General features: G+C 52.4%; 1 protein-coding gene and 1 non-coding gene across 2 annotated transcripts in view; one reads left to right on the forward strand and one right to left on the reverse strand.

Moving 5' to 3' along the window:
• HTT (huntingtin) overlaps positions 1-13,124 on the forward strand; it is a 99,242-nt gene that overhangs the window by 3,881 nt on the left and 82,237 nt on the right. The window contains 1 exon segment of the mRNA XM_014446458.2: positions 9,421-9,654. Within this exon segment, the coding sequence (XP_014301944.1) occupies positions 9,421-9,654 (234 nt within the window).
• On the reverse strand, positions 818-1,007 carry LOC111823537. The gene has a single exon (XR_002826573.1). It is a non-coding gene; the product is annotated as a U2 spliceosomal RNA (small nuclear RNA).

The raw sequence follows: 13,124 nt of genomic DNA on the forward strand, positions 1-13,124 counted from the left end.
AGGGTTCTCACAGCCCGGAACCCCTCGTTCCTTACCAGCTGCTTGGGGGGAGGCGGGGGAAACCTCCCACCACCGCCGCTGGGTTTGGGGTGAAGGCTCACTTCTGGCTGAGCAGTGTCCCCTTATGGGAGGCGCACTGACCACCAGGGGGCAGCTCCTGCATTGAGGGTCTTCCCCCTGGTGGTCAGTGCACGTCATAGCGACTGGTTGTTCTGCTGTTCGGTTGATTTGCATATTATGCTTTTATTATATAGAATAGGATAGGATATGATTTGTAAAAATGTTCTCTCTTTCTGTGGGTTTTCTCTTTACTTTCTTTATAGTGTCCTTTGAAGCAAAAATGTTTTTAATTTTTTAAAAATTATCTTTATTGTTGATTCTCCCCCGCCCTCACTGAAAAGTTTTTAATTTGGATGAACTCACCCAGTTTTCTATTTTATCTTTGGTTGCTGTACTTTAGTTGTTATACCTCAAAAAATGTTGCCTAACTCAAGGTCACAGAGATTTATTACTCCTGTGTTTTCTTATAAGAATTTTAGAGTTCTAACTTATACTTTTAGGTCTTATCCGTCTTTTTTAAAAAAATGTTTTTATTGATTTTTAGAGAGAGAGGAAGGGAGAGGGAGAGATAGAAACATTGATTGGCTGCCTCCTGCACGCCTCCTGCTAGGGATTGAGCCCGAAACCCAGGCATGTGCCCTGACTGGGAATCGAACCAGCAGCCTCCTGGTGCATGGGTCAATGCTCAACCACTGGGTCACACCAACTGGGCAGGTCTTATCCATCTTGGGTTAATTTTTATTTTTTCACTTTTATATTTTGGTGCACCGTTCCTGGAGGTACTGCAATACCAGGTTGATGCATGGAGTGGACAGAACAGGCTCCTATTCCATCTCCTAATCCCAAAAATCCATTTAATATATTTTCCTCGGATAGAGGACGTATCAGATATTAAACTGATAAGAACAGATACTACACTTGATCTTACCCGAAGGCCGAGAAGTGATGGGCTAATGTTTATATGTGGTACAAGATAAGGGTCCAACTTCATTCTTTTGCATGTGGATATGCAGTTATCCCAGCATCATTTGTTGAAAAGATTATTCTTCCCCATTAAGTTGTCTTGGCACCTTGTTGGAAATTAATAGCCCATAACTGTATGGATTTATTTCTGGACTCTCAATTCTATTCCATTGGTCTGTATACTATCCTCCACAGTACTGTATAGTTTTGTATCACAATTTCAAATTTTGTGAGTCCTCCAACTTTGTTTTTTTCAAGATAGTTTGGCTGTCTGTGCACCTTGCATTTCCATGGATTGTAAGATCAGATTGTCAGTTCCTGTAAAGCCAGCTGGGTTCTGACAGGGATTGCATTGAATCTGTACATCAGTTTGGGGCGTATTGGCATCTTAGCAATAGTTAGTCTTGTGATCCATGAATATTGGCAAACTTTTTCTGCAAATGGTCAGATAGTAAATATATCAGGTGTTGTGGGCATGTTTCTGCCCTTGTAGAGTAAAAGCAGCCAGAGGCCATCTGTAAACTGTTGAGTGTGGCTGTGTCCCAACAGACTTTTACTAATGAAATTGAAATTTGAACTTCATATAATTTTCACGTCATGAAATATTATTTGATTTCTTTTTTGTCAACCATTTAAAAATGTAAAGGAATTCTTAGCTCATAGACGGGCCAAAAACAGGCAGGCTTTTTGCTTCAAAAGACATTATTAAGAAAGTAAAGAGAAAACCCACAGAAAGAATATTTTTACAATCATATATCTGATAAGGGTCTAGTATCCAGGCTAATTAAAGAACTGTTACAGTTCATCAGTACAGAGACAAGTCGCTGCTAGATTCAATATGATTAGACCACTTTGGGGAAAAATTCTTTTTCGGTTGTTTTTTGTTAGCTTAAAAATTATGAAAGTTACACATGTACATGGTAAAAACATCTTCAAACAGCACAGAAGATGACAAAGTCCTGTTGTAGTCTCAGTCCCTGAAAAGAACAATTATTAAATATATTTTGTCTTCTTCCTGGATTTTTTAAATGCATATACAATCATTTAAATGTGTCTCTCTCTTCTTTTTTTTTTTTTTTTGCATGACTGAGCTCACACTGTATTTTTTCACTTACCAACATATCACAGACATTGTTCCATAGCAATACTTACAGGCTGAGCTCGGAGGCACTGCGGGTTCCCTCCGGACCACTGCAGGGAAGTGAGCGGCGCAGGAAAGCGAGTCGGGGTATTGTTGCTGGTGGAGGGTCTTGCCTCAATTTGTGAACAGTGTGACACCTGTGCAGCGCAGTAAACCGAGGTGCATAAAGCGAGGCCTGCTCTGTCATCCTTACTCACTGCTGCATCACACTGGAGCGCTTATTTTTAAAAGGGCTTTTGGCCCTAGCCGGTTTGGCTCAGTGGATAGAGTGTTGGCCTGCAGACTGAAGGGTCCCAGGTTCGATTCCAATCAAGGGCACATGCCCGGGTTGCGGACTTGATCTCCAGTAGGGGGCGGGCAGGAGGCAGCTGATCAATGATCATCTCTCATCATTGATGTTTCTATCTTTCCCTCTCTCTTCCTCTCTGAAATCAATAAAAATATATTTAAAACAAATAAAAGGGCTTTTGGAGATGTAAAAACAAAGGTCTTGCATTGTCCTGGCTTTCAAATGGGCGTGGACCTATGTTCTCCACCTTAAGGCCTCCACCCTGTGACCCCCAGGCCTGCAAGGGAGCCACTTGGCACAGTACCGTGGATAATAGATCCACCTTATTCAGACAGGGAGGAAAAACAAGACCCGGTGTAAGCTACTATTTAATACTGTGCGGGATGGAATAAGCTCTGATTCTAGACTCTGTTGGAGACAAGAATGCATAGATCCTGCTGCTCAGAGTGGCCTCAGGGCAGCAGTTTGGTGTCACGTGGGAGCTTAGGAGAAGCGCAGTGTGCCACTCTTGGACCTCCTGCGTCCGAATCTGCCTCTTGCCAGGTTCTGTGAGCAGCCCGTGTGCACGAGAGCTGCAGCAGGTCTGCTGGGGGGAGCGGGCCTCCGTGGGTGCGGGCAGTGCTGTCGCGCGTGGGAAGGGAGACTTGCTCGGGCGGGGCCGGGTGCAGCTGGGAGTGTAACTCCTGTCCGAGGGCCATCGAGCGTTTGTGTAGCTGCAGACAGGTTGTGACAGCTACTTGGGGGGACTTCAGTGGGGAGCGGACTAGATGACCTACTGTGTGCCAGGCCCTGCTCTGGGCCCTGGGGTTACAGCAGCCAATAGAACCGATGGTGATCAATACTGTGGAGAAAGCAAAACAGAGTAAGGGGAGAGGGCTGTGCGGTTTTCTTTAGGGGATGCAGTGCACTGAGGTGACAGACACTGGGCATAGTGGAGGCAGCGAGCCACCTGCTGTGGAGGAAGAGCGTCCAGGGGGAGCAGGGGTGTTCCTGGAGTAGTGAGGAGGCCCGTGCCCGAGGCGGAAGGCAGGGCAGGAGCAGGCGATGAGTGAGGCCAGGGTTCGAGCGAGGCTCAGCCACGGGCCCTGTGCTCCAGTGCGAGGACTTGGGCTTTACGCTGGCCGGAGGCAAACTTGGAAAGATCACTTTGATGACACCAGTGACACCGAGTCACATGGTCATTGCGGGTGGGAATGCAGAGCTCTGCCGACCCCGAGAGCAGCGGCGCTCCTGGGCATTGATCCCGGAGAACGCAGGGCACGGGAAACCTGGGCTCGGAGCAGCTTTACTCCTAAAAGCCAAACACTGGACTCCGCTTCGATGTCCTGCAACAGGTGCCTGGTGGCTCTGCTCAGAGTAAGAAGGAGCGCGCTCCCGGCACACGCCATCCCAAGACCCGCGCGGTGATTCTGTTTGCCTAACGGTTTTGAAATGACACAGTTTCAGGACTGGAGGCCAGATGGGTGGTGCGGGCTTAGGGGTGGGGTGGGTGGGGGTGCGAGGGAGAGAGGCCGCTCCAGGCTCCTCTGGAGTCTGGGCCTGGGGACAGGGAGTCGGCAGGAAGCTGCAGTGGGGGGTGAGGGGTGGGGGTGGGGGGAGTGTCAGATCCGGGATCTCTTTGGAGGAAGAGCTGTCGGCATTTGCAGGCAGAGTGTTTGAAATTTGAGATTTGATTATTATAAAATTGACCATTGCAAAGTGTGCAATGTAGTGGTTCGTGCTGTACTCACAGGGCTCTGTAGCCGTCACTGCGATCACTTCCCTGTCCTGCCTAGTCCCCACCGCTCGTCTAGTTGGTCTCTGGATTTGCCCTTCGGGACGTGGCTTATGCTGGGGTCACACAGCCTGGGCCTGTGTCCGCTCCCTCGCTTGGCTAACAGACGGAGCTTGAGCGGCCCTTTCAGTGGTGCAGCCATTACTGGAGTCAGTCAGCCCACCGGTAAGAGGGCTTTCTCTCATGCCCTTTTCTGGGATGCAGACTACAGACCAGAACGCTTTCCCCTGCTTCCCCGGACCAAGCACCACTGGTGTGTTGTGTTGTTTTGTTCTGTAATCTTTATTGTTGGAAGTATAAATATGTCCCTTTTTATTCCCCATTGAACCCCTCCAGCCGCCCCCCCTCCGCGACCCGCCCCAGGCCCTCACCACCCCATTGTCTGTGTCCATGGGTGATGCCTATAGCCTACTAGTTCTTTGGTTGATCATCTCCCACCCACCACCCTCCCCCGCCTTCCCTCTGAGATCCCGCACTCTGTCCCCTGCTTCCATGTCTCTGGATCCACTCTGTTCATCAGTTTAGTTGGTTGATTAGATTCCACCTCTGAATGAGATCATGTGACACTACTGTTACTTTGAAGTTGCGCATGAAACACAATTCCCAAATGGCCTGGGTGTCCATCCCTGGTGTGAAAACCTTCCTGACGCCCCTGATTTTCTGGGGACGCTCTCCCACTGCTGTAGCGCTTGTGTGGGGAATCAGGAGCCGTGGAGCCCTGCCTGCGGGCGCTGCGGCCTCTGGACCCAGCTCTGCTGTGCGCGGGGTGGGAACACATGGGAGTGCTGGACTTCCATTCCCCAGGGGCCCAGGCCTCCCCTGCTCCCTCTCCCCCTGGACCGCGGTTTTCATGCTTCCCCGTAACACAGTCTGACACTCAGAGTTTGGTGAGAGGGCGGACTCCCCTCTGGCGTTGCACTTGGCTGGTGGTTTCAGCCTGACTGTCCTGCTGCAGCAGGGGCTTGCTGGCTGCCTCCTCCAGGTGTGTTTCTCACAGTGGGAGGGGCTGAGGGAGGGCTGTGTGTATGTTGAAGGTGACGTTAAAATGACTGCTTTGGCCCTAGCCGGTTTGGCTCACTGGATAGAGCGTTGGCCTGGGGACTGAAGAGTCCCGGGTTCGATTCCGGTCAAGGGCATGTACCTTGGTTGCAGGCGGTGTGCAGGAGGCAGCTGATCGATGATTCTCTCTCATCAGTGTTTCTAACTCTCTATCCCTCTCACTTCACTCTCTGTAAAAAATCAATAAAATATATTTTAAAAAAATAATAATAAAATGACTGCTTTGCCTGAAATGGTTGCAGTCAGGACTGCTCCGGCCCTGTTCATCCAGCACTCACCCTGTGGCACTCACCCTGTGCGTCCAGGTCCTGCCGCCATTTCCACCTCAATTTCCATGCTTGTGGGATGTGTGGAATGAGTCAGTTTGATGTATCATTTCTCAACCTAATTAGTTTCATGGGGGAACAAAGTCGTTACAGTGTTTTGAACTTCAGGTTTATTTATTGGACAGAATTAGGGAGGGAAGAGGTCTTTTGAGCAGGGACCATAGAATGTACAAGTGCTGAGCTTGATGCACGACCAAAACGGGGATTACTTCCCGGGCCAGTCCCTGGAGCTTTGGGAATGTTGACCCAGGATGGAGGTTGGAAAGTGGCTGAGGCCAAGTTGGAAGGGGCCTTGTTCCCGGCGGCGGAAGGTCTCACCACGTCCTGTCTTTGGCGGTCAGTTTGCTTCACCGGCTCAAGTTCTGGCACAGGGACCAGGGCACGCAGGTCCTAATGCGAGCCGTGCGGTATTGCTTATTGCTAACTATATTTTCTTGGTTTACCACACATGTGAGGAGAGAGACAGAGTTCTTATGAAAACTCAGATTTGTGTCTGTCACTTCTAAGAAGATGGAGAGATGCCCACGGCCCGGCCCGCTGTCCATCCGGCTGGGGACAGGGCGAAGCTGGGCTTTCCCTTCTGTTGGGCCTCTGCTGACTGCTGAGGTGTGCCCGTGGGCACCCTGCACGTCATTAACGGCACGTGCTGCTGCTGTGAGTGCTGTCACGAGAAGTGCAGGGGGCGTTGTGTGCGCCACAAACACTTTAATTTTGCAACCTGCGGGGACACTCCTTCCCTCGCCTACGGCCGACTCAGCCATTCAGCAGGGCGGTCTCTTCCTGAACGCAGGTCAGCTCAGTGTGTCCTCCAGGCTGCGCTCTGGCAGCCAGCCAGCGGGTCAGGGTCAGCCATCCAGGACACCTGGCTACCACCTCACATTTGCTGAGCCTCTTCCATTCCAGCTGCAAAAGCCAGGCTCAGCGAGTGGAGGGACTTACCACGCGTCACCCGCTAACTACCTTTCGGGCTTGGAGGTGGAGGCGCCGCAGGATGAGGTTCTGCTTCGATTCTGACTTTGCTGAATCCCCAGGTCATGGATTTCTATTCTGACCATCGTTTAATTGTGAGATCCACTTAGTTCAGTGTTTGTCAGCCTTGTTCTCGTTACCAGCCCCTAAGGAATCGTTTTCATTTAAGGCCAGGGGCAGATTTTCACTTTGGAAATCAAAGAGTAATGGAGGAGTTTGTTTGCTTTCTAAAATGCTTAAATTCATCAGTGTTCTTTTACTTTCTTGATGGCTGCCTTAAACTAGGAAAACCTAGTGTTAGGAACCCTAATCATCCCGTGTACGCCGGATGCTCAAGGCCACTCTGAGCGTGGGACTCCTAGTCAGGGTGTTCAGGGCTCATTTCCTGTACGCAGGTGCAAAAGCAAGGACGCGGCAGTCTCTGCACTGTGCGGCTGCTCTCCTGTAACCCAGAAGACAGGTCACTGTTCGCAGGAGGCCTCTTTTGTCTGAGTTAGCCTACGGTGTGTTACTGACCGGCTGGTGTGTGGCTGCTTTCTATGGCTCCTATGTTGGCGGCTGCTTTGTGGGAGGGCATATTACTAACCCGCTGATGCGAGGCTGTTTTGCTAGGATGGCTCCTGTGTTTGCTACTGTATTAGCAAGGACTTCTTTGTGTTTGCTACTGTGTTAGCAAGAACTGCTTTGTCTAATGGCTCCTTAGTAGCAATGGCTACTTGGGCTGCAATAAAGACTCTTATACGCCTACAATTTCTTATGTCCTCTTTGTCCGATACCCAGCGTCCAAGGAGGTCCAGCCCCTGGCACAGGGACTCAGACCCAACTGCTAGCAAAGGGGAGTAGGACGAAGGAGTGAGTGCTCCCACAATTAGTGCAGCCAGCAGGGCCAAGGAGAAACTTACTCTGACACTAAGCTGTTGTAAGAGACCGAATTGGTGGTTTAAAGGAGAGAGCGCTTTAATTCTCACAGCGCTTTCTTCTTTCTTTTTAAAACAGGTATAATTTACATGTGGCAAAACGTACCCTTTTAGTGTACAGCTCTGTGCAGTTTGACAAATGCATGAGCCATTAACGATGCCTGCAGTTGAGAACTGGAACAGTCCTGTCACCACGGCCATCCCCATGCCCAGGCCCCGTGCCTTTTGGCTCTCACCTGCTGCTTGGGGCCTGGAAACTACTGGTCACGTTTGTTCCTGTGGTTTTGTCTCTTCCAAAGCATCATGGGAATGACTTACCCAGCGTGGCCTGGAACCCGGCACCTGAGATCCACCCTGTGTGTGAACGGTGTGCCCTCTCACTGCCAAGCAGGACGGTGTTCCGCCGTCTGGCCAGAGAGTTTGTTTTTCTATCCGCCAGGTGAAGGACATTCGGGTTGCTTCTATCATAGAGCTTTTTTTTTTGTTTTTAAATATATATTTTTATGGATTTTATAGAGAATAAGGAAGAGAGAGAGAGAGAAACATCAGTGATGAGAGAATCATCGATCAGCTGCCTCCTGCAGGCCCCACACTGAGGATCGAGCCTGCAACCCAGGCATGTGCCCTGACCCGGAATCGAACTAATGACCTCCTGGTTCATAGGTTGATGCCCAACCTCTGAGCCACGCCGGCCGGGCCTGTCATAGAGCTTTTGAAGTGGGTGGTTTGTGAGGACGGGGGTGGGGGGGCCCCCAGCTTCTCTGCTCACTTAGGGCCCAGGCTCTTTTCCTCCCGTTGCTCTGCAGCCTCCTGAAGCTTTATCTGTGTAAGCAGCAGCTGGGAGGAGCCAAAAGGGGAGGGGCTCAGGGCCAGACAGCGCCCCGCATACCACCTCCTTCCCTGCTTCATCCGGGGGACCCGGGTCCGGGGTCTGTCCCTAGCCGCAGGGATTCACGCGTCCACGCAGGGGAAAATGGTGTCCTCTCGGATGACTGGCCTCTGCACTGTAGCTTATTGGTGTCAGTCCCGTTCTGGCACGAGATGGGTGGGGGGCGGGTGGGAGGGGAACGGGACACGCGACACGCGCTCTCCAGTCCCTGCGCCCTGGGCCCGGCTTCTCATTCAGGCCCGGCTCTTGTCGCCTGGAACCCTGTCTGCCCTGGGTGGTCCCTGACTTCCCCTCTGGGGGGTCTGCCCACCTGCTTCCCTGCCACAGCGCCGCGCCTTCCCCTCTGGGGGGTCTGCCCGCCTGCTTCCCTGCCACAGCCCGCACGGCGGGGCAGCCTGCTCCTCCAGGCGCGCTGTTTGGAGCCTGAAGGCTGTGTTGGTCACAGTGTTTGTAGGTTAGGCGCCCCCCCCCGCCCCCCGAAGTAACAGCATCTCCTCACACCTGGTAGTTTCCTGGTTTAGTCGTTTCTAGTTAGTGCCGCGCATTGGTGACTACACTCACATTCGTGTCTGGCTGTGCTCCGGGAGCGGCTGCTTCTGGCTTCCTCTGTGCCCCCCCCCGCTCCCCCCCCTGCTCCCCCCCCCCCGGCCCGTCTCCATGGGCCTCCTGGAGCAGGCACCTCGAGCCTGGGCTTCTGGGCCTGGTTTGCACCCCCTCTCGTGGGCTGGGAGTCTGAGGAGGAGGCTGTGCAGAAAGGCTCTGAGCGGGAGGCCCATTTCTATCTCGCGCTTGGGGAGATAGAAACGATGAGCCCGTGTCTGTAATTTATCCTGGACCTAGTGTCTCCGCGAGCTGGGAAAGCCAGGTGCGTCAGGAGCATCACCTGGCGTGGCTCCGGAGCATGTGGGTAAGGAAGCCCGGGCTGAGCCCTCTGCGCCTCCGGGCCCTGACCGCACTCTGTCTCCCCCCCCCGTGCCAACTGTGTGGTTCCTTCCGAGGCGCCATGAGTGCCTCCCGAGCGCTTCAGGGACAGGAGCGTCAGGGACGGGAGCATCAGGGACAGGAGCATCAGGGACGGGAGCACCAGGGACGGGAGCGTCAGGGACGGGAGCATCAGGGACAAGCAGCAAGAGGTGGGCGCCTGGTTCAGCACAGCTCACTCCTTCCCTTCCTTTTCTTTCAGAAAGAAGGAGCTCTCAGCCACCAAGAAGGACCGCGTGAACCATTGTCTGACCATCTGTGAGAGCATAGTGGGTCAGTCGCTCAGGTAGGTGCCCTCGACTTCCGGCGCAGAAGCGCTTCATGCGTTTCATCTGTAACTTCGTCTCTCAGCCTTTAAAGGGCCCCTCCCTGGACTTCTCCCAGACACCAATGAGCAGCACCTCCTCCTTTTTTGTTGTTGTTGTTAATCCTCTTCCGAGAATATTTTTGCATTTATTTTTTTAAGAGAGAGTGGAAGGGAGGGGGAGAGACAGAGAGAGAGACATTTATGTGAGAGAGACACATTGATTGATTGCCTCCCAGTGCCAGGGATCGAGCCTACAATCAGGTACGTGCCCTTGACCAGGAATCGAACCCTCCGTCCCCGGGTTGACGCTCTATCCACTGAGCCAAACTGGCCAGGGCTGCCCCCTTTTTATACCCGGACGGTGTGAGCAGCATGTGTATATTTATTGGCGCTCAGTAACTGTGATCATTTGAACATCATCTTCTCGTTGGTATTTTCCGTTATGTTAGTCATTGGAACAACACGTGCCTGTGCCGTGGTCAGACCCTCGCCTCGCTCTCTTGGGCACGGGGTGCCGTGGGTGGCCCTCAGGGTGCGAGGTTCCCCGCGGTGTGGGCTGCTCTTGTGAATAACACGTAGCTTAAAACACAAACACATTGTACAACTGTACAAGAATATGTTTTCTGGTTTTAGAAAAAAATTTTATATTCTTATTCTATAAGCTGTTTTTGTTGTTGTTATTCATCCTCACCTGAGGATATTTTTTCCATTGATTTTTAGAGAGAGTGGAAGGGAGGGGGAGAGAGAGACAAACATCGATGTGAGGGAGACACATTGACTGGTTGCTTCCTGCATTCACCCAACTGGGGCTGAGATTGAACCCGCAACCCAGCTACATGCTCTTTTTTTAAAATTTTTTTATTTTTATTGATGTCAGAGAGGAAGGGGGAGAGAGAGAGAGAGAGAGAGAGAGAGAGAGAGAGAGAGAGATGGAAACATCAATGATGAGAGAGAATCATTGATTGGCTGCCTCCTGCACACCCCACACTGGGGATCGAGCCTGCAACCCAGGCATGTGCCCTTGACTGGAATGGAACCTGGGACCCTTCAATCCGCAGGCCGATGCTCTATCCACTGAGCCAAACCAGGTAGGGCCAGGTACGTGCTATTGACTGTGATTGACCCCACGACCCCTGACTGATGTTCCAACCGCTGAGCACACCCGCCAGGCGGGCCGTGCTGTCATGCTGTTTAAGGAGCGTGTTGAAGTCTGTAAGCACTTCCGCTGGCCTTCACGGTGAACTTTCTGAGGGTCCTTTTCCTTTCCTCCGTTCCCTTTCCGCTTGCCTCCTCTTCAGCTGCGTTCCTGCTCCAGTTCCAGCAGCTCCTGGGAGTCAGCTCCCAGGAACCCCTGCAGGAGCCGCAGTGCCATCCCCACCCACACCCGTGAGAGCTGTGTGCCAGCTCACCCACAGCCCTGGCGACATCGCAGCCTTTGCGCGGTGACGTCACCAGGCCGTAGGCGTTTCCCAGCATTACAATTTGAAGGGGCCACTCATATGCAGTTCCTTGTTGACCAAAGCTGTCGTTAGGCTTGGCACATTCCTGTAAGAACATGATTCACTTGTCAAATTGGCAAACATTAAAAACTACTTAGGGTTTTGTCAGTGGTGATGCAATCGTCTTAAAAGGCAATTTGGCAGAATACAGTGCTTTAAACTAGATCTGTGTTCCATTGGTTTCACTTCTGGTCTTAGCCTTAGGCAAGTGGGTAATGACATTGGTCTAGGGCAGTTTTTCATCCCGTTAGAAAATTAAAGATAATCTCAGTGTTTACCAGTAGGGGAGTTGAAAATTTAAGATGCATTTATAGAAAGGAATGCTAGTTAACTCTATACAAGATGATTTACACATATTTTTGACCAGAAACGATACTAACAGTACGAAAACTTCAGGTAAGAAATGATGAAGGATTTTGCTTCCGGCTAAGATAAGTCAGTGGACAGGGCTTACCTTCCTGCCTAAAGCGATTGATACAGATCAGGTGTTTGTAACAGTGGTTTTCGAGGCACTCGCATCAGAGCAGCAGTGTGGGAGCCCGGTGACCCCGGATGACTGCCCGCGGGAGCCCAGGCACAGTCCTGCTTGCTGGGTCGAGGAGACGGATTTGAGGTGTAAAAGGGATCGTGATGTGTTACCCATCGCATGTTGAATAGTATTTTTGATACATTGGGTGAAGTGAAATGTAGCGTGAAGGTAATTTTCCGCCTCTTTTGATGTCTGCGGTGTCTGTTAGGAAGCCCAAGTCCCGCCCAGGTCAGCTGGTCTCTCTGTGGACAGCGCTGCTCTGAGCAGCATGGATGCTGGCCTGCGCCCGGGGCCTCCCTCCTCTGCTCCCCTCTCCCGGGGGCCTCCCTCCTCTACTCCCCTCTCCCGGGGCCTCCCTCCTCTGCTCCCCTCTCCCGGGGATTCCCTCCTCTACTCCCCTCTCCCGGGGCCTCCCTCCCCTGCTCCCCTCTCCCGGGGCCTCCCTCCTCTACTCCTCCTCCCTCCTCTGAACTGCCCGTGGGCGAGGCGGCTGCTCCGTTTTGTGTCCTGCTTCTATGGCTGACCATCGCTTCGCTTTCTCCTGGGCTCTCTGACTGTCGGTGGGAATTGTGAGGGAGAGAGTGGGGGGACCCCATTTCAGAGCACGCCGCCATTGTTCAGGGCCGTCCTGTTGGCGCGCTGCGCTTCCAGTGCTGGGGCACCGGTTTCGTGCCCGTGGCCCGTCCCTGTATCTCTGTCCTGGCTGTGTTTAGCCTCCTGGATCTCGACAGCCTACACAGGCTCTTGGTTACACGTGTTAAAATTACTCACAAACATTGCGAGAGTTCAGGGTGTGTGAGTGTGGCAGGGCCGACAGCCTGACCGTGGACACATGGCGTCTGGTGAAGTCCAGCTGGACTTTAGGACACACGGGAAGCAGGGTGCAAAGGGAGTGAAGAGCTAGAGCGCGGACTGACTCGGTGGCAGGAACGTGGCTCAGTGGGTTGAGGGTCGTCCAGTCCTCTGGAAGGTCCCTGGTTCGGTCCCGGTCAGGCACACGCCTGGACTGAGGGTTCCATCCAGGTCGGGCACCTCTGCAAGCCGCCCGTTGACCCATGGATGTTCCTCACATCGATGTTTCTCCCCCACCCCCCGCCCCGCCCTTCCTCTCGCTTCCCTGAGCGTGTCCCGGGCGAGGATTACAAAGAAGAATGCTGCAAGTCAGTCACCTGGCACAGAGCGGGCGGCTGGCTGGGGTGCCAGCATTTCAAGCAGGGTCATTGTGTGGTTTTTGTTTTTGTTTTGTTTTTTGTTAATCCTCACCTGAGGACATTTTTCCCATTGACTTTTATTTGGGGAGAGTGGGAGAGGCAGGGAAAGACAGAGAGAAACATCGATGTGAGAGAAACACATCATTTGGTTGCCTCCTGCAGGAGCTCTGGCCAGGGCCAGGGCCAGGGCCAGGGAGGAGCCTGCAACCA

This window comes from Myotis lucifugus, unplaced genomic scaffold, assembly GCF_000147115.1.
Source record: "Myotis lucifugus unplaced genomic scaffold, Myoluc2.0 scaffold_540, whole genome shotgun sequence".
NCBI classification, from domain to species: domain Eukaryota; kingdom Metazoa; phylum Chordata; class Mammalia; order Chiroptera; family Vespertilionidae; genus Myotis; species Myotis lucifugus.